This window comes from Sorex fumeus, unplaced genomic scaffold (assembly GCF_029834395.1).
Source record: "Sorex fumeus unplaced genomic scaffold, SorFum_2.1 ptg000008l, whole genome shotgun sequence".
Classification (NCBI taxonomy): Eukaryota; Metazoa; Chordata; class Mammalia; order Eulipotyphla; family Soricidae; genus Sorex; species Sorex fumeus.
In genome coordinates this window covers 50,283,291-50,305,642 of record NW_026606065.1, presented here as the reverse complement: position 1 = coordinate 50,305,642, position 22,352 = coordinate 50,283,291, and the positions used below count along the sequence as shown (strand labels likewise).

Below are 22,352 nucleotides of genomic sequence, written 5' to 3'. Positions count from 1 at the left end.
AAAGAGCAGTGTCTACAAAACTGTGCAGTGTCGGCAAAACTGCTTTATGAAAGGACTACAACTTTGAATAATGCAGTGGTTTTCGACTGCTCTACCATAAAGACAGTAGCTCTTTACTATAAAAAGTGAAACTATTCTTTGGGCTCTGGAGTCACCATAGAGTTTATAAAATAGCCTATTATGTTGTGCCTGTTAATTCTCCCTTGCACAGAAGTAAAGGTTTCCTCACTGTAGGAAAACTGAGAAATACCTCTTTAAGTTGAAGTGAAAACAACACAAATCACATTTTCATTTTATGTGAGAAGGTAAACATTTTTATTGAGCGAAGTTAACATCCATATTTTACCTGGACACAATAGATATCTGACCATTAATAGTTGAGTTCGCTCTCTGTAACAAAATATGTATGGGTATTAAAGCAAAATCACTGGCCCAGTTTTAAACAGATAGATTGAAACATATGATGCATGTATTGAATTCCACACATTCATACTGTGCCATCACAAATTAATAGGATATCAGTCTATCTGTCTGCATTATTCATAGGTTTACAGTCAATCTGTATTGAAGGAAAAAATAGCACTGGTTTCTCTCAGGAACTGTCCCCCTCTTGTAATTATAAGTATTGACAAAAACGAGAAATATAAGAGAATATGTATAAGGTGCCATCTACATGGCTCTGTGTGAAGTGAGGATCCAAAGTGCCCCTGTCCATTTATCCTGGCTTTGTAGACTGACCTAAGTGTGCCATCAACTGCAGAAGAAAACCTAATTTCTAGAAATAAATTTTCCAGTGAAATCTCTAAACTTCAAAGAATGGCAAGAGGCCTAGGAAACTAAACTTTTATAGATTGAATATCTGAACGCTTATGTAAGGCCTGTCAAGATGAAGCCCGGAAACCCTGATAATGGATTAGAGCAACCTCACAGGCATAGCAATGTCATATCTGCCTTGAGTGTAAATTAGAATCAGAGAGTGAGAGAACTTTTAAACTTCACTGATGCCTTGCTCCACCTTCCTTCACACCTCAGATTATAATTTAGTTCCCCTGAGGTGAACTCATACATTATGTAAAACTTATAAATGTTATTTATTTTCTCTGGTGCTGGGTATTGAACTGAGGGCCTCACACATGCAAGACATGTGCTGTATCACTGGCCTATTTAAAGCTTATAAAGTGGTACAGACAAAATTCAGACCCATCAGTCCAGCCCAAACTCTTCATTTAACACACTAGGTAGTGATGGCGTTTGGTGGTATGTTTGTGAGAGTACCCTGGTCAGCTCATGCTTCATGCAGTCCTGCCTCTTTACAATAAGCTACATTTCTCTAAGTATGGAATTAGATGTGCGGAAGTGAGCAAAAAAGATCATTCAAGAAAGTGATTCCAGTGATTAAGAAACAGACTTTTGTAAGGCAGGTCCAAATGCCAGATGTGGAAAAAATTTAAGAGGAAGCTGATAATAACATCTGGTATGTGCATGTACTTTTTTAACAGTAGATTTATTTGGAAGAAATACAATAAAAGTACTAAATTTGGTTCTAATAATCCCTCTTAAGGATGTATATTTTTAGATAAAAGTGTGAGGCTTCCTAAAAAACAAGTAAATAATAGTGCATGAATTATGGAGATAATAGCTCAAATCTCAAAGACTTTTTTTTTTTTAAACAACTGGCTTGGTAAACCTAGCTTAGGGAGACCTCTAGTGTACCATTTTGGAAGTATGTAATATCCTTTTAGTTCTTTTGATCATGCTCCTAGTTACTTTGATTATTTCCTGTCTCCAACATTGACTTCTGTTAAAACACCCAATTTTCTATTGCAAGTTGGAAGAAGCTAAATTTACAGGAGAAATGCAAGTTCATCTCCCTAAGGAATAAGGAATGGTTATTTCTATTTGAGTAGTAACATTTCTTCATTAACTTTTCATAGGCTGAACCCCCCCAGTGGCATGGAAGAGTTAGGAGGTGAGGGAAAAGGGGACAGTTGTAGGAAGGATAGAATTGGACCTTTAATGATAAGCTTAGATGCAGTATATACTTGATTATTAATGATATACACATAATATCACTTTATATAAGCATATATGTTCATGCTTATAAATTTATGTTATCATTTAATGTTACTTTAGGAATTTTTTTTTTGCTTGTTGGGTCACACCCCGTGATGCTCAGGGGTTATTCCTGGATTTGCACTCAGTAATCACTCCTGGCAGTGCTTAGTGGATCAAATGAGATGCCGGGGATCCAACCCAGTCGTCCACGTGCAAGGCAAATGCCCTACCCGCTGTGCTATCACTCTGGCCCCAACTTTAGGAATATTTTTTTTAACGTAGGAGTACTGCTATTTATTCAGCCACTGATTAGGCTGATTGAATTGTGCATGAACTCCACCTTACTTTTTTCCCCCCGTTTTTTATAATTTTATTTATTGAATCACCGTGAGAGCAGTTACAAAGCTTTCGGGTCTAAGTCTCAGTCACACAATGAAACACCCGTACCTTCACCAGTGCCCATTATCCACCACCAAAATCCCCAGTATACCCCCAACCCACACCCTCCCTCTACCTATGGGGCAGATGATTTTCAAATTACTCTCTCTATACTTTGATTACATTCAACATTTCGACACCAGACCCACCATTATTATTTGGGATTTTACCCCAACACTCAGATCTGCCCAAAAAGCAACAGTAGACAATTTGTTTTCTATTGCTTGTTATGAATAAAATATGATGTCACGTGGCTGCAGTAGTGGCCGTGCAATTTTGAAATTCTGAAATTTCAACAATTAAATCTGGAGGGCTTTCTTGCCAAAACCTGCTGGATTTTGGGATTTGTTCCTGAGTCTCTGGGATCATGGCCATTAAGCAGCTTGATCAGGAGCCAGAGAGGCCATTTGTGGGCGGCAACTCCGGTCTTGTTGGAGTGGGGAGGAAAGGGCCTGCTCCACCCCTATACCATGAGGCCCTGCGTGTCTCATCACTGCGGGCCCAAACCTGACTGTCCAATGGCCTCTAGCGGATGGCAGCAGCCAAGCCGCCAAGGGGGAGCAGGTGGAAGGACAGCACCCTTTCCCCCCCGGGGTGGCCTGACAACAGTAACCTACTGAGGGGTCCGGACGCATTTCTGCCAAAAACCGCTGGGTTTTAAGATTTATTTCTGAGACTCTGGGACCATGGCCATTAAGCAGCTTGATGAGGAGCCAGAGAGGCTGTTTTTGGGCAGTGATTCGGAGTCTCGTTGGGATGGGGAGGACAAGGCTGGCTCCACCACCATCCCATGAGGCCCCATGTGTCTCGTCACTGAGAGCCTAAACGTGACTGGTCTCTGGAGGATGGCAGCCACTGGGCCACCAGGAGGAAAAGGCCAAGGCACAAAACCTATTCCCACCTGGGGTAGCCCAGCACCTGTAACCTAGTGCAGGGACTGGACGCATTTCTGCCAAAAGCCATTGGGTTTCGAGATTTGTTCCTGAGTCTTTGGGATCGTGGCTATTAAGTAGCTTGATCAGGAGACAGAGAGGCCGTTCATGGGTAGCGACTTGTGGTCTCGTTAGGGTGGGGAGGAAAGGGCCGGCTTCACCCCCATCCCGTGAGGCCCCATGTGTCTCGTCACTGTGGGCCCAAACCTGACTGTCCAGTGGCCTCTGGAGGATGACGGCCACCAGGCCACCAGGAGGAACAGCCAAGGCAAGAAGCCTATTTCCACCTGGGGTGGTCCAACACTGGTAGCCTACTTCAGGGACCAGACACATTTCTGCCAAAAGCTGTTGGGTTTCGAGATTTATTACTGAGTCTCTGGGTCATGGCCGTTAAGCAGTTCAATCAGGAACCAGAGAGTCCATGCCTCCAGTTATATAGCTGAGCCAGAGGTGGTTTGTGGGAGTGTCTCCCACATAACTTTTGGCCGTTTACTTTCTTGGTAAACTTTGCCCCAAGTTTTTGGGGTCTGGCCAAAGGCACAGCAGCAATTTTGGGGTATCTGAAAGTCTGAAGTCATCATCAGGCTGCTGATGCACTTGTCTCATGGGTACAGATTGACCTGCTGGCGGCACCACACCCCCAACTTTAGGAATATTTTTAAAGGCAGATAAAATTAACTACTTTCTGCATAAAAAACAAAGAGGAAGGCATTTTGATATAACATAGAAGTGTTGGGCCAAATTATAGTACTGATTGATGTATGGCATTGGACCCCACTGTAAAGACTGTGGAGATGAACTATTTCCTACTGCTGTGGCAATTAGCAAGGAGACTACAGAATTTCCCGTTTATGTTTCCAGATCCAAGGCTAGACCAGCATACTTTTCCAGATCTACTCTTCTCAAGGAGACGTGAGATGAGGAGGACTAAAACCTCTGTAGCCAATAAACCTTGCTAAAATAAATGTATTAGCCAAAAGTAAAATAACTTGTCAGAGTCAAGAATTGTCTTACTTAACATGTTTCTGTTCTCATCCCAAATCTCCATGGTTTAGCACAAATAGAAGATTGCTGTTTGTCCCAATGAAACTCTGATGTTCCCCTCCATGAAGTGATTCAGGGACCTGAATTATTTTCTCATGTTTCAGTGCTTCATGTTTCATGTGATCTTCAACCCATGGTCCATAATGGAAGGGGAGGAAAGGGTATGGAGGAACTCACAAGACAAATGACAAATGGCATTACCTAAAATCTCAGTCACATGGTCCCCATTCAACTGCAATGAAAATGGAGAAGTGTGATCTTCTAGGTGCTCTGAGGGAAATGAAATTAATCTTATAAACAGCATTGTTTATGCCATAAAACATTAAAATGACTTAGTTTTCAGTTGATGCCTTTTACTGATTCAGGACATAGCACCATTGGCTAGGTATATATTATTAAACTGTAAAAATAGAAAATAATGTATCTGTTAAGTGCTCAATGAGTTATCAACACTAATAAAAAGGCATAAAATTGTTAAAAAGCCTGATGTTAAATAAATTTATTGTGATCATTTTGCAAAGTCCACAGATAATCATGTTGTACTACTGAAACTAATATGTTATATGACAATTAATTATCAATGGAGCATATTTATAAGGAAACAAAAGATCAAAATAAAAATTTTGAACTATATCAAAGTATCCTCATAAATATATTTATTATAAGTTTTTTAAATTATAAAAATTCCTAAAATGTGATACTTGTAACAGTACTCTTTTCTAGACAAAAGTTACATTTTAAATTTATTCTGTAATGAAAGAGGACCAAATGGAGTTTAATAATCTCACTGTTCATCCAAACTTTTGTCTTATTTCTTTATAAAGGATCTCAGACAGAAATGATGCTGTTAAAACATATAAGGCCAATACCTTGGATAACCGACTAACTAATAGGTACCAATATCTACTAACTTTTGGAAAGGCTTAAGTATGGTATTCTTCTAATCATTACTTATTTACTTATAATCAGTCCCACTTGATATATTTCCTTGAATTCTTTTCCTCTATTTTTGATTAACTGAAAAATTATGGGGTAAAAATTTCAATTCAGTTTCAAGGACAGAAAATAATAAAATCTTGTTGCCTGAATTAAAAATAAAAAAATTCATTGCTTCCTGACCATCATTATCACCACCTTTGTTTCTGTTTAAGTTATCTTGGTGGCAAGATTGTGAAATACATACAAATTTTGCATTCTTATTGCAAACAAAAATTACAGAACCTGACAATTTGAAACATTGGGTTTAAGTGATTCTGAAATTTCTGATGGATAGTCTTTTGGAATTTACTACAGGAGTAAAACAAGATTATGAAAACACTATTATATTTATATAAGTATTTCTACTCTCATTTTCATTCTTTTAAATAATATCTAACTTCTATTAATATAGCTCTAAATTCATAAAGCAATTGCAAATAGAAATAAGTGTTAATTTTTCTTGCTGCTCAGACTTTTGATTTTTTTTTCTTTTAACAGAAGCTTGTCTACATTTAGATCACCAGAAACAACAAAAACGTATGTATTTTTCTAACTGAAGATACACTTAGGATAAAGGGAATTTCTTTGCTATTTTTCAAGAATGTCGGGGATTCGTTATACTGCTTCATGGTAGTACCAACTATCAGTTTAACCAAGTGGTAGAAATATTGATGCGAGTTGCAAAATTCTTAATGTTTAATATCAGATTTCAACAGAAAATGTTTGCCAACATCTGCTATAACCAAGCATTGAAGTTTAAATCATTCCATTTTTTTAAAAAATCAAGATTATTTAATTTTCCCCCCAAAAAGCTTATTTTATTTGTCCTTATTCCTGTAGCAGCTGACTCCTCTGTCCTATATCTCACTTGCCTCTCAAAACACCTAGCACATTACAACTAAAATGAATGTTAAAATCATGGATTTGCTAACAACCTGTTTAAACAAAATATATTTTCCTGGAATGTCATAAACAAGGTTGACTTTTGAAAATTTAATTTTTATCTTTGCACTTACAAATTAATTTTTACATTGACTGCATCTCTCAGTATTTGAAATTGGCTTGGGTCGTTTTAAATTTTTTGAAGGTTTGTGTATATTGATAAATGCTAAATAGAACTTTAAAGTGGTATGATTTTTGTAATGTCTCCCTAAGCTAATATTTTAATGCACAAAAATGGCCACATAATTCTGTTGTCCACTATGTATAGATATTATCTATATCAGCTCATAAAATGTCAGATTTAATTATTGATTGATTTGGATTTCACAGACACTTTTTTATTTTCTTTAATAGTTTCAGTTTATGTTCCAGGAATATAGTTACACTGTAACCAAGTGTGTGTGTGAGCACCACAACTGCAGTGTGCAAGTGTAACAACTCACCACTCCCACCCACACCTGAACTCCACCCCCCAGCCCCCCCAGGCCTCACACAACACCATCTCCCACCCCACCCCCACAACCCCGCTCCCCCCATCATGCTGCCAGTTAGTGCAACAGCAATAGCAGACAAAAAGAAAGAGGGAAATAAAAAATTTTAAATGAAGAAAAATACTTTTGTTTTAGCTATTTAGATGCAAGCCTGGTTTCATTTTTATAAAATGGGAAACTAAGGAAGAACATCCTATTTTCTTCAAATGAAACATTTTGTATTGAATAGAGAACTGGTAGGAAGATGAGTCAATCATAAGACATTTCGAAGTTGGGACAGATTGAAAAACACCCAGTAATGCGATATTGTTATTGTTGTGATTACACAGGCAACCTGGAGTTTCATTCAGTGAAGTCACCACCACAATCCCAGCTTCTACCTCTACAACAACTCCTGTAAAGAAAAAGAGGTAGGAGGGACTCATTGGATTTGTCTCTTAGGGATCTAGCACCTACTAGAGTCAGATATCGTCAAACTTTACATGTCCTTCTCTCCACAGTTTCCTTTCCAAATCTATGATTTTTACTCAGAGGTTCCAGATTTATTCAGCCTTTCCAGGAAAAAAATTATGTAATATCTCCCCAGAAATCGACCTTCTTTAGATGAGTAAGAAATTGCATCTTCAAATTGCACTAAAGTCTTCTGCTGCCCCATATATCATTTCAGCAGTATCCCATCTCACCACAGATATATCTCTCCCCTTTGGGAAATACTCATCTAGGTAATGTTTTCAATGACAGAGCTCTGGTAATAGAGGTGAGCTACTTTTAGTCGCACCGTTGAGTTGAGTCTTACTGCATGAAATGTGTTGCACTGAAAGAAAGTCTGCAGTGTGGCCACCAGTTGCAGTGTTCCTGAGCTAGCCTGCGTTCTGGCCACCTCCTCTATTCTGTAGGTTGATCTAACTCTCCTTCCAAATAGCAAGGCACCCATATGGAGATTTCAGTCATTGTCTGTGTGAATCTAAGTTCTATTTATCTAGTAGGCATGGGCGAGGAGCTAGACCTGGAGGCAGAAAATTCTTCATGAGGTAGAATGTGATGGCAGAAGCAATTATTGCATGCTGAAAAAAATTTAGGGAATCAGGATGTAACTGAAGAAAGGCATTTATGAAGCTTAGTGCTTCTTAATTTTTTTTTATTTCTTTACCAGTCTAGGATCTTATCTAGGACAGGTAGGTACTCAAGGTCTATGGCTGTAACAATTAACTGCATGGTACTGCCATTACCCTCCGGGAGAGAAATGGCAGATTCTTTTTCTCCTACTGTTGGAATTGTGGTTGCATTTAAGAAAATGTGATCATGTTTCTTTGGTCCCAAATTTTGTATCCCATCCTACCTTAATCCTTTATCTGTTAGAGAGAGACTCCTAAATTGGGGAAGTCTAGGATTTTGTTCATTCTTCCCTCTTACAGGTTAAGCATCATTCAAGACCATTGAAACTAGCACTAAGAATCACGTATACAATGCACACAGGATGAGCTCTCATCTACCACTTACAGCATCTACTACTTACAGTGTGTTATAATCTGCTTTAATTTATATCCTATTTATCTTAGTTCAGCCCCATGGTATCTCAGAAGAAAAGCCTGCTTTAGGAAATTAAGGCTAATTCTTTTACTCTCCTTATCTCAGTCTTTCCTTCCCTAGGTTTTGTCAATCTGTTTTGAGAAACTTCATAGTAGGTTCCTATCTTAGACTTTTTGACAGAGAATTTAGTTATTTTGTTGATTAAAATTATGCCCCAGTAATGTAAAGAAGTATTTCTTTTTATTTGTATTTATCTACAATATGCACATGCAGGTGAGATTAGAAATGCTGTGGTAATCATTAATGCTTTCCATATTCTTGTCAGACTTTTCTGTCACATAGTTCTTAGTCCATGTTTTGAGTAAAATGTAAGACTGTTTCTTCATTATAAACTATTTCAGGCTTGCAGAAAAAGATGAGAAAGCAATATGGTGGTAACATCTCATGAACCTACTCTCTAAATTTAACAAATTATATTGTTTTCCAGATTTTGTGAGATTTACTCCAAATTATTTTTTAAATTTACGTTATTATGAGAAAATACAGTGGTTTAAGGAGGGGATTTCTAGATCACCCTCAAAGCATAGGGAAGAGGAGGAAGGACAATGAGTGAAGGTAGATGAAGAAGGGACAGATAGGAAGCCAAGGGGACAAGGATCAAGGTACATTGGTGGTGTTAAGGAATGTTATAGCCAAATGTCTAAACCACAGAGTCAATAACGCTGAAATCCTGAGATCCAAATTTAATAGACAAACTTATAATGGTGTCAGTGGAGAGGGCAGGCTGGGGCAAGGGTGGGGGTAAGAGAGGGAACCTGGGAACACTGGTGGAGGGAAGATAAAACTGGTGTCAGGAATGGGGATGAAACATTGTCTGTCAAAAACCCAACTATGAATAAATTTATAAATCATGGTGCTCTCATAAAATAAAATTTGAGATAAATAACAAAAATTAAAATTCACATTATTTAGTATCACAGGAAATGGACTATGCGCGTTTACCTGGGGAAATGAAATAGCCTGAAATGCAGGATAGATACTTTCTATTGCATGTATTAAATGATTCGCATTTTTATTTATTTGTTTATTGTTATTATTTTGCTTTTTGGGTCACACCCAGCGATGCATAGGGTAGTATACTCCTGGCTCATACACTCTGGAATTACTTCTGGTGGTACTTGAAGGACCATATGGGATGCTGGGAATCAAATCCAGGTTGGCCAGGCAAAAGTCCTACCTGTGGTGCTATTGCTCCAGACCCCTGCATTTTATTTTTGAAGTTATGTAAAGAAGTCATTGCATTCTTAGCCATCAAATTATTTTCAGTTTTATTTGGCAAATATATGGTTGGAGTCAAGCCTTTAAAGTGCCACATTTATAACTAAAGTCATTTCTTAACAGACAGTCCTGGTTTCCGCCACCACCTCCTGGTTACAATGCTGCCCCAAGCCCAGGAACAAGCAGAAGGTAAGGGAATTGGTGTCAGGTGTAATTGCTACATAATATAATGGAAGAATGTGTCAGATATTGACAACCTATAATTGTAGAAACTTTAAAATAAATTGGAGGCACTTTTGTGAACTCAAACAGACGGTGCTCAGTGGGAGTGAGGTCGTTGCCATGCTCGTGTCTCTGGGAGGAAATCAGATCCTTTGTGAGGAGTCAGTAGGTAGTTGTATTCATTGGCAAAGAGGAGCCACAAAACATGACAGATTGAGCGACAGAAATTTATTATCTCACAGTTCCAGAAACTAGAAGTGCAAGATCAAGATGTCAGCAACATTAGTTCCGTCTGAGGGCTGTGAGATCTGTTTCAGGCTTTGCCATAGCTTCTGGTTCTTCCTAGGCGTTCCCTAGTTTATATGAGATGAGCATCATCCTAAATTTTTCCCTTCCTCACATAGCATTTTCCCTGGATGCTTATCTGTGTGCAGATTTCCTCCTTAGGATTTAGGTCACATTGGATAAGGTACCCCCAGCTAATCTGATTTGATCTTATCCCAACAAATTACATATGCAGTGACTATTTCCAAATAAGACCTCAATCTGAGGTACTCTGGATTATGAGACACACCAGGGTGGGCTCCAATGTGGGTTCCTGGTTCACAGTTTCTTCCAGGATGAGATAGACCCAGATGTCCAGATTGGCAAATGTATGGTAGAAAATCCTTGCAAACTTTAGTAGGTGGATGTTTTGTACTTTTATTTTTTCTTCTTGAGAATGATAACAGTCACTAAAATTATAGAACACAGGGAAGAAATGTGCTACAATTTCCATATTTAAGAATTCTAACTATTTAATTTAACAAATATTTAGTAGGAGATTACTGTATGCTAGATATTGTTCTCAGGACTTGTGATAAATCAGTAACTGAAACACAGATAATGCATGCTAGCCTTCAAAGAATCCTATAGTCTGTGTTATCTCTAATATCTGAAGAATAGTGTGAATCTGGTTTGCTTTTGCTTTAGGCTCAGCAAAATGGTTTTCATGTCACTAACTCTTAGAATATCCCCAGTAAGTATTTCCATGTTTTAATGGAACCTGTTCTCCCAATTCAGCAATCAGAAAGGAGAGCATTATTAAATGGTGTGCTTGCTTAATAGTGAATTGTTTCATTTCCTAAAGTTGTCATCTGCTGTGTAGACTTTAGTGTCTGTCTCTTTTTTTTGCAAGTGATGAAATCATGTGGAGGTAATTGTCTGATATTCTAAAAGGTTGGCTCTATAAAAATGTAAATAAATTTTAGCTGATAGAGACAAAGAATCCAATTGCTTTTTCTAAATCCCTATTGCATCTATATCGACATATACATTTAGTACATTACTTACAACATATGTAATTATTAAATAGGTCAAATTATCACAACTTGGAATTATTCCCATTTTGTAAAGATGATTTTGACATCTTGACATTTAGCCCACATGTTAAAATGTTTTCTCTTTCAGCCTTCTTCCAACCATACGAAGAGTCATATGTGGTTTATATTTCTAATTTAAACTCTTCATCTTTCATAGAGTAATCTACGGGTAGGGGGATAATAAGTAGGAGTTTTGTTATTTATTGTCCCCAAGCATTGTAAGATCTGTTCTACTATGTCTTGATGAACAGTACTTGGTATATAGGATCATTTGTTATTTTCAGAATAAACTTTTGTTTTTTTCTTTATCCATTGTCGAAATATGAATATAAAGTGTCATTATAAGTGACTGGTTATGGAAGTGTAAAATACGGAAGGATTATTCATGAGTTCACATTTCATGCTTTCAATTTATTGAGCTTGTGGATCTCTGCACAGAATTGACAGTGTTTGGCAACAAGCCCTTACAATTTATGCATTGTTGGATGGGATTCACTTGGAAAATAGAATGAGATACACTGCTCCTATTTCTGATTCCTGGCGCATATCCATAGTGCTAGAACTAAGGAAAAGAGAATTTATTGAACTAGGTTGATCAATTTAGACATGCACTCCTTTTGTTAGAGTCACAGATTATTAATATAATCGCTAAAATATAAGAATTCTTCTTGAGGATCAGAGCTAATGTCCTGCCAACTTTTCAGGAGAAGGAGAATAACAATATAGCAATGCCTTTGATTTATAAAGTGCTCTTCTTCGCAAGAGCTCAAAGTATTTCTTCTGTTTCTCACCTTCAGTGCCAATGCATTCCCAGGCTGAGAAATAGCCTTTTTAGTAAAAGCTGAAAAATAGAAGCAATTATTAAGCGATGAAAGAAAGCAAAGGCATCAAAAAGAAATCTTTGTCCCCAGAAGATCCTTAAAAATTGAAAATAGGTCAAAACTGGACAAAATGGGGAATTGTGGTTTTTAACTCTAGTTAACTGCTCAATGCTAACCTCTCTCTCCCATCAGCCTTCACTTATACACTCTTTTTGTGTCAGTTTTCTCTCTTCTCCTAACCTTATAAAAAAATTTCCACCCTCACCCATTCTCCTGCTCAAGATATGAATCTTCTTCTTCTTTTTTTTTTTTTTTGGTCACTGTACCTATCCCAGAGATTCTATTTCCTCCCACATATCTGTCTGTGCAACATGTTGATAAAGCCTCCAGACACCGGATTTGCACAAAAATGTATTTTTTTCCCTTGACCCTGTCTCCAGCACTACCCACAGCCACATGATTTCTCTGTAGATTTTGACATCAAGAACGTCCCCATCTCTTATTTGTTCCTTTCTTGAACAAATGTATGGAAGAAATTTAATTTAGTTGCGTTTAGACTGAATAGTAGTATTTGAATTAAAATACATTGCAGGCACAATGGAAGCTGCATACCAAAGGGCCTCAAACTTTCTTATCAACAAAAGAACCCATGATATCAAACCTGTATACTTCTATATCTATCAATACCTATGACTATATCATTCTGTTTAAATCTATCTCTACTTCTTTACATAATGTCATTATATATAATTAGTATAATTATCTAAAATAACTGTGCTTTATAATTAAAGAGAAAAATTCATTTCTAAAACATACCATTTTATTTTGAAATGCATTAGTCTTGCAATTAAAGGGTTGACACCTAGAAACAACTTTAAAGTCTCAAGTTAGATATTTTTGAAAACCTCTTAGTCTTTTTTTACTTAGAGACCTAGACAATACTTAATGAGAGCAAAACATAGTGTTTGAGTTTGAATGAAACTTTAAAAGTAGTATTGCTTAATTCATTTAACATATTTTCCAGTTCCATTTATATATAGGATATCCAAAACCCAACTATGAATAACTTTGTAAGTCATGATGCTTTAGTAAAATTTTTAAAAAATCACTGGTCAACCATGCTGTAGAATTTCTGAGGTACCTTTATACTTCCATGTGAGTATAAAAACTTGACCATTGTTCCATCTTATGATCAAAAGAAACTTTTGCCCTTTGCTCTAACCTTTATCTGCTTTCCCTTTGGTAACCAGTTTTCACCTAGTCTAGTTTGTGTTGCATTTTGTAAATTCATTTGCTTTATTCATATTCCACATTGGAGTTAAATTAACTAATTTCTCTTCCGTGGGACCAGATAAGATAACTCAGTGGAGCTGAACATGTGCACATGCTTTGCTTGTGGGTTTCTTAGGTTCTTGGAACATGTGGCTTCTAGAGCACCACTGTGTGTGTGGGCCCAAAACAAACAAAAACAAATAAGCAGAACTAAAACAAACAGAAGTCTTTCACTTCCTGACTTCTTGCACTTAACAAAATCATTTCAAGTTCCATTCATTTATTCCCCAAACACAATGTTATCTTTGTAATGGTAGGTAGAGCAGCTTCAGTAGTTTCAGTGACCATCTGTTTGATACCATGTTTGGACTACAGGAAATAAGGCTGCTCTTTTTTTTTTTTTAATTTTTATTAGTGAAACACCATGAGGTACAGTTGTAGACTTACAAATTTTTGTGCTTGGGTTTCAATTATAAAATGATCAAATACCCATCCCTCCACCAGTGCCCATTTCCCACCACCACGGATCCCAGTATCTCTCCCACCACCCATCCCCCCCATCCCAACCTGCCTCTGTGGCAGGGCACTCCATAAGGTTGCTCTTGGGGGATGCCAATGCCCTAGAGAATCCGTGTTTTCTGGTCTTTCAGGTAAATGCCTTGGAGTGGTATTTATAGGTCATATGACATTTCCTTTTGTATGTTAGCCACTCCAAAGAATGCTTGTAGGTTACTCCCAGCACTGTGCTTTGGGGAAGTTCTCAGGGTTGTTCAGAGACCAGGTGGTGCTGGAGACAGACCTTGGAGCTCCAGCATGTAAAGCATGTGCTTGGCCTTTTGAAGCAGAGCACAGGCTGATCATTCCAACCTCTCCATTTCATTTTTCACAAAATAATTTATTTTCCTATGGAATTTCTAAAATCACAACAGGATTTTAAACTGTCTTCTTTCTGTCACAAGCGCCCTGTCATCCCCTCTTTCTTCTCCGAGAAGGCAAGCAACCAGTATATTATTTTGAATGATTTAAGTCTCTAAGATCATTTCCTCTGAAATCTTATGAAATAAAGCCATCAGAATTTATCATTTCTTTTCAGTTTAATAAAAACTAAATGAAGTCAGATTAGGGGTCTGATCCAAGTGGTGGAATTCATTGTACATTTGAGGCCTTGAGTTCAAATCCCAGCCCCTCTGGCTATATCCCTGCTGTCCTACAGCACAGGACTAATTATCAGGGTTGAGTAATGCAGAGACTCTAACATCATTGGGTGTAGACCCTATGAAGAAGAAGAAGGAGGAGGAGGAAGAGGAGGAGGAGGAGGAGGAGGAAGAAGAAGAAGAGGAGGAGGAGGAGGAGGAAGAGAAAGAGGAAGAAGAAGAAGAAGAGGAAGAGGAAGAAGAAGGAAAAAAGATGAAGAAGAAGGAGGAGGAGGAAGATGAAGAAGAAGAAGAAGAAGAAGAAGAAGAAGAAGAAGAAGAAGAAGAAGAAGAAGAAGAAGAAGAAGAAGAGGAGGAGAACTAAGTCAAAGTTTTATCTTTTACTGTTTTTCACTACATTGGTTTTTCTCTTTGATTAAACCCCTGCTTCTCTAGTCCTCTTTCCATGTTTTAATCTCTTTCATCTTGAAAAATAGCCTCCTATGGCTGGTGAAATAGTCCAGTGTGTACTTGCCTTGCATGTGCAAACTTGGGTTCAATCCCCTGCACCTCACATGGTTGGTCCCCTGACAGGTGTAATCCCAGAGCATGGAGCCAGGAGTAAGCCCTGAGCATTGCTGAGTGCGGTCCCAAAACCAAAACCCAAACTGAACCAAACCAAAAAGTCTCCTAAAAATTCAGTCAATGGGGCCAGAATGGTAGTACAGTGGTTGTCTTGCACGTGGCCAACCTGGGTTTGATCACTGACCTGGGTTTGATTGCTGGCATCCCATATAGTTCCCTGAGCAATGCCAGGAGTAATTCCTGAGCACAGAGTCAGGAATAGTCCCTGAGTATCACCAGATGTGGCCCCAAAAGATAAACAAAAACAAAAGCAAAGATTCACAGCCAAATCTTACAAATATACTTTTCTGGCCTCCCCCTCTTTCCGTACAACCCAAGTTGATGAAAGAGTTGATGTATCCCTTCTCTGTTTCTGGTTGACGCCGCCTCCTTTTGTTCACAGAAACTGCTTTTTCCACAGATTACTTTTGATATTGGTGATAAATTCTTCTTGGCACATCAGTCCCTATGCCTACATAGCCTTTCCAAAAGTAATTGCTGAGCAGACAAAATACCTCACTCTGATGCTACCAATTAAGAATGATTCTGGGTCAGCAGTGAAGTCATCAGCTCCTCCGCATGCACGTGCATGTATGCACGCACACACACACACACACACACACACACACACACACACAATGTTTGAATGTTTTTGTGTGCATAATCATTCACAAACATAGAGAAGAAAATACTAATAGTAACCGAAATCGTAAAAACACAGTGAAGAAAACAGTCATGTAGTTAAATGCTGGCTAGGTACTTTCATAATTGCCCACCTGTGTTTTTCAACTGTTCTCCTTCAGAGGTTTTTACTTTCAGTTTGCTGATTGGCAGAATTGAAAGAAGGGGAAAAAAGAAAACTCTGGTTCAGAAGAGTTGCCATGGCAACCTTGCACTACAGTTATTTTTTTCTGTCTGTAACTATAAATGGTAAAATGTAACCTTTCTAATTATGCAGCAACATTTTAAACTCTATTGGTACCAAATTCTCTGCAGTTTTTCTGCCAAGCTAGATTTTTTTAAATGGATTTCATTTTCTTTAAGCATCGTTTTCTATTAATAGAATCTGTGTGAAATACTCTCAATAAGATGTCAAAGGACAGTAGTTATAGAATCATCTCTGAATGTTCAGGATACTCATTATGAACATTCCAAATAATTAAAATATTATCCTGCTGAGTGTCTTAGACATGCCAAACACAGTAACAACAAGTCTCACAATGGAGACGTTACTGGGCCCGCTCGAGAAATCGATGAACAGTGGGAGGACAGTGACAGTGACAGAACCTGCTGAGGTTTATTAGTTTGTGAAGGTGTCATTCAAGTAGAGCAAAGAGAAGATCAATTCAGAATTTCAAGTGAAGATTTTTGTTTTTTTTTTTGGGGGGGGGGTCACACCTGGCGATGCACAGGGATAACTCCTGGCTCTTCAATTAGGAATTACCCCTGGCAGTGCTCAGGGGACCATATAGGAAGCTGGGAATTGAACCCGGGTTGACCACGTGCAAGGCAAACGCCGTACCCACTGTGCTATTGCTCCAGCCCCTCGAGATGAAGGTTTTAATCTGAGCAGAGTTGCTATTTTCTCAGCCCTGTGAGGTTATAGAGGCAGTCCCTGGCATCCTAACAATAATAGTTCAAAGGAACTCATGTTCAAACAATAAATAAAAGCATCCCTGCTTCTCTCCCACATCCATGTTTCTTTCTCAGAGCTCGGTTGTCTCAGCCCTGAGGTTGGTGCCCAGGCCCACATGACTGCCCCATGGAGCTTCTCCCTCTGGGAGTTACCCTAGCTTCTGGAAATGCTTAATGTGACTCCTCTTAAGATATAAATAAATAAAACAAAGCAAACAGTTTAGTTTTTTTTTTTTAATTTATTTTGCTTTTTAAAATTATTTTACTATCTGAAGGTTTATCAGCTGGAGATTATAAATATTTTCCTAAGGACTATAGATAATAGAGGGGTTCAGATTCTTGCCTTGCATGCAGCTGACCGGTTGGATCCCCAGCACCACATATGTTTTTGTGAGCACCATCGGTAGTAATCCCTGAGCACAGAGCCAGAAGTAACCTTTGAGGATAGTAGAACAAAAACAAAACAGCAACACAATAAGATTACCCTAGAGATGATGCAGGATTTAAGACCTTTGTTTTAAACAGACTCAGGTTTAATCCTGGTACCATATAACGGTTCCTTGATCAGCACTAGAAGGGCCTCTGAGCACAGAGTCAGGAGTAAGATCCAAATAGAGCCAGGTGTGGCCCCCTCTTCCCCCTCTCCCACCCCCAATTAAATTAAACATAAATAGATGTCTTACCGTATTTAAAGTAGTAGAGTCTGACAGATTATAGGCCCTTGTAATTAAAATCGTAGCGTGGATTGTGTAAATCAGGCTTCTGTTTTGCTAGAAAGGACAGAATTGGTGGACTCTGGGAGAAGGGTGATTTGTAATTTGTGCAGAGGATATGGCTTTGGAGCAGGGAGTCCTGGATGAGGTTCAGTGTGGGTATCAGGAGCATGCTGTGGCATGAGGACAGAGCTTTTCTGAGCCTGGGAGGGTGGGTAGTTGCAGGTATTGGGGTATAAAACCTCAGGCTTGTGGAGTGGACTGAGATATTTCTTTGTTAGCTCTTCACGTTTTCCTTTCAAACATAGGCAGATTGCCATGGAAGTGGAACCCTACACTATCTATAACATTTCTCAACTTGGCTTCTTTCACTAAACATATGCATGTGATAACTGATGTGGTTGGCATGTATCCATGGTTTTTCTTTTCCATTGCTAAGTCGTATTCCACTTGCTGAAGGTATACATTATATTTATACCCCTAGCCAGAAGACATTTGTGTTGTTTCTAAATTTTTAAAAATTATTCATATAATTTTTAAACATATATGTCTATGTGGACATATATGTTTATTTTTTTAATTTTTGCATACAAATAGGAGCGCTAGTTTGTATGTTAAGTATATATTTAACTTTGTAAGAAGCTGCCAGTGTTTACATTCACACTGACAGTATATGAGAGTTTGAGTTGCTTCACTTCTTTGGCACAATTTAGGATTGTCAGTTTAAAATATGATTTTAGCTATTCTCCTAGTCTGTAGTAAATCTCATTGTGATTGTAATTTATAGTTCCCCATTGACTGATGATACTGCACAGTTTTCAAATGCTTTTTAGTGATATATATCTCTTCTCTGGTGGAATAACTTTAAATTAGTTGCCTTTTTCGGTTGGTTTCTTGTTTACTTACATATTTTGAAATCTTTTAAAAGTATGTTCAGAGGTCAGGGAGATAGCTCCAAACTTAGGATCACATGCTTTTCATGTGCTGGAACCTGAATTCCAGCTCAAGCATCACATGAACCTATTAGCACTCCTGGTATAGACTGGAGGTCCTCATCAGTTCCAGATGTGGCGAGGTCACCTGCACCACAAGGCCCACACAGCAGCATGTATTCAGACCTTAGCATTAAACTATCCAGCCAGCTTGCTTACTATCACCAAGAGTGACCCACAGTCCCTGTGAGCACTGCATGGGAGCTCCCCTCCATGACTAAATATTTTTTAAAATATTAATTCAAAGCACTGTCAACTACCAAGAGTATCCCACCCACACGGCAGAGCCTGGCAAGCTCCCTGTGGCGTGTTCCATATGCCAAAAACAGTAACAAGTCTCACAATGGAGATGTTACTGGTGCCCACTCAAGCAAATTGATGAACAACGGGAGGACAGTGCTACAGTGCAATGGAGTAATTAAAAAAATAAAAGCACATTCTGTTTATGTTCTTTAAGTAAGGCATGTGATTTACAAATATCATTTACCCAGTGTGTGAGTTGGATTTCACCCTGTTAATGTATTTTACAAAGCAAAATTTTTTAAATTTAATGACGTTCAATTTATCACAGATTTAAAAATGGGTTGTGCTGTTGGTTGTCATGTCCAAGAACAGTATAATTAGGGCCATTGTGTGGAAGAAGTGCTTGTTGATCTAATGACCCCTTTTTTGGACGAGGAAATAATGGAGCAACACCCACTGTTACTAATGTTTCATTGGAAATACCTGTTGTAGAGTTCGTTTGAAATGGTGTGATTTTGAGACAGGTAGAAAAATAAAAGAATGGGTTTGACATCAGAATGATCAGAGTGAAAGCCTGGCCAAGCCACTTATTGATGTGACTCAAAGCAAATTATTTACCATTTGGGGAACTCAGTGAAAAGTATTAACAGTGATGCACACTTCACAGGCTAAATGTATGACAATATTAACATACTACTGACCCTCAAAGTACATAAGTTGTAGGTTCTTTGCCATTATTTAAATAAAAACTTTGTTTATGATAAAAGTAAAATAAACAAACAGAACCTGAAAAATGTAACTCACAACTTAAAAATGGAGTTAATTGCTCTTGTTTCTACCTGGATTTGTGTGGCAGAAAAGAAAAATGTTTTCTTCACAAACTCAGTCTTGTACAGAATCTCAGAGCCCAGCTATCCTAATATGTCAGAATAAAAAGAAGTGATCTTTGCAGTAGCATGAGAAAATGAAGAAATACAAAAGTGTTTCAGTTATGTTTATTAGCTCTGGCCTTTGGGCTACTCTGTGCCAGTTTTCATGTGATTCTCATGAAATCAACTTTTTAATTCCTAAAAGTTACTCCCTATAATTATAACATAGTGGTTATAATGCCATGGCAGAAATTGTGAAAGGTGTTGTGAGATCAAGACAAGGACAGAGGGGAGAGCCTGGGTGGGTTAGCTTAAATATAGCATCTCAAAGTAGTATCCTGACACATTGTTTTCTTCTCTTCAAAATATTTTAGGACTGAAGCTTCCTACCCCACTCTTGCATTTTAATCCCCTTTCTTGGCATGCCGTGGAGCTTCTGGCACCTTATGAATGACTTCTCTCATTCCCCCCTTGGGCTTGTGTTCTGTCATCTGTGGCTGTCGTGGTAGAGATGCAAATAAAAGCTCTTTTGAGGTGAATTGGAGTCAGGGTGGCATTTCCTGACTCCAGCCCAGCAGGGGTGGCAATGATGCAGGGCCCTTTGCAATAAATCTGCACCTCTGTTTCTCTTGTCCTTCACAGCAGCACATTTACTCTTTGGGTCTTTTACCTCCTTCCTCGTGCACACCTGGTTGCTTGCTCCCCAAACTGTCTTTATGCTGGTTGCTCAGATGCCTCCTACACACACCCAGCCAATACTTATCCTGGTCATTCTAGCCTGAAAGAAATTTAGCTTTTCCTAGGTGTAATTCTGGCATAAGTAATGTCTTACACTATACCTTTTCTTGGATCAAATTGTAAGGTTCCATTTTTATTATCCTTCTTTGCATTTCGTACCTTCTGTTTTTCGTTTGTTCTACTTATTCCCTTCAGCCTCAGGTTCCTGAAATTCCTCCTCCTCCTCAAACCCACAAATCAATTGATGCTCCCACTTTTCCCCACAGATTTTTACCCCTCATCTCTTGTGTTCCTGTGTATTTCAAAGTCTATCGTGGGTGTCATGATCCCTCATTGTAATGACTCCTTTGTGTCCCCCCCTCCTTCCATAGCCATCATTCTCTTACACTCACTGAATGAATTTAGCTGAATCTAGGACTCTTGTTTATTCTGTCCTTGTTGCAGCTGAATATGGCAAGAGAAAATGTCTACTGATCTTCATCAGGATACCCATTTCTCTTTGTTGACTGCAAAATGGCTCAAAGGGAATGTTCACATCTACATCCTGACTTTGCATTTTCCTATTTTTCACTGCCATCATCTTTTCTTCAACATTGCTCCGCCAAAAGGCTTACCAAAGATCAGTACATTCAAAAAAACTTTCCACATATCTGGTGCTTGTTTTTACTTGATCTATTGGTAGCTTTGTGCTCTCTAGAGTCAATTGTGCTTTAATTTTTCTTCATAGCTCTTCCCCCTCAGTCATAAATGTGTTTCTATATTGACAACCATTTGAGAATGGGAAAATTGTACACTTTTCAGAGTGCCTGGTGCATATAAAACTACCTCAGGATGTTAAAAAACAAAACAGTATCAAACTTTTAACTCTTAGATATCCCCTTTCCTGCCATATTATGGCATGAGCATGTAAGACTAAGAAAGCATATTTAGAATCAGTGTATATTTACTGTCTTCAGCCATTTTTCAGGCTCGAGTGAGAGGGACCAAATCTGCTTTTGAGGTGTAGTTTCCCCTGACAAGGCTTTAGCATCCTCTCTCCTGCTCAGACTTAGAACAGCATATGCAGTTTTTCAAGTCCCTTTATAAACTAGGCTACTGTCACCTGTAAAGCAAGTTTTGCATCTGGATTATTGAGAGTTGTGCTTTTTTAAATCAGAGCTACTAGAATATACTTGAGCTAAATGTTCTAGCAAAATGTGAAACCCTATAGAACTTAATCTATTTTAACTATAGTTAAATAGAACAGTGCTTCCAAAACCTTGTTCAATGAACTCTTTGAATACCTGTAATTTCAACCACTGTTTTTGAAAAGTTTGGAGCTCCATAGATTCTGACCTTTTCGCACTCATGAGAGGAGGTTGTAAGATGCCTGAGCTATTTTCAAATAGGCAATAAATGCATTTGGTTAATAGATGCTAAATTTTACCATGTTTCCATGGTGAAGTGAACTGCTATTTTCTGTTTTAAAGGGAACCAACTGTTCATCCTCCAATACCTCCAAAGCCTAGTTCTCCTATTTCATCTCCTCACATGCTGAGAAGGGATAATAGGTAAGACCTGAAATTTCAGGATTTCTTGTCAAAGTGAAGCTCAAGAGATATAAAAAGCATAATGTGTTTTGTACAAATCATGGGTATATTGTGTATGCACGTTCAATACAGAAATCTGTGTAAAGTTTTTCTAATTTGCCAACACAAAAGCAACCTAAGGCTTGCCTTTGAATATTTATGACCAATAACTACTTTGTGTAAATAGACCTTCAAGATAGAATCCAAATAATATTTACATCCAAGAAGTATTTTATGCTCAGTTTTCTTTTAATTAAAAAATTTTAAGATCATATAGTAGGAAACTGTCTCCAATATAAAAATAAATTTATATACTCATTTAATATATATTACATATATAGAAAACTCAGATCTCCCTTTAGTGGCCACATTTTTCAGATGAAAGATATTCTTGAAATTTGTGTTACTGCTCCATTCCCTACTTTTGTCAGAAATATATACAGGCTATTTTTTAGCCTTGTTTTAGCTAAGAA

General features: G+C 38.1%; 1 protein-coding gene across 1 annotated transcript in view; it reads left to right on the top strand.

Moving 5' to 3' along the window:
- Window positions 1–22,352, top strand: part of SCEL (sciellin) — an 86,691-nt gene that overhangs the window by 8,580 nt on the left and 55,759 nt on the right. Inside the window, exons 5-9 of the mRNA XM_056109976.1 lie at window positions 5,294–5,362; window positions 5,946–5,984; window positions 7,210–7,290; window positions 9,812–9,877; window positions 21,781–21,861. Coding sequence (XP_055965951.1) covers window positions 5,294–5,362; window positions 5,946–5,984; window positions 7,210–7,290; window positions 9,812–9,877; window positions 21,781–21,861 — 336 coding nt within the window. The remainder of the gene's footprint in view (window positions 1–5,293; window positions 5,363–5,945; window positions 5,985–7,209; window positions 7,291–9,811; window positions 9,878–21,780; window positions 21,862–22,352) is intronic.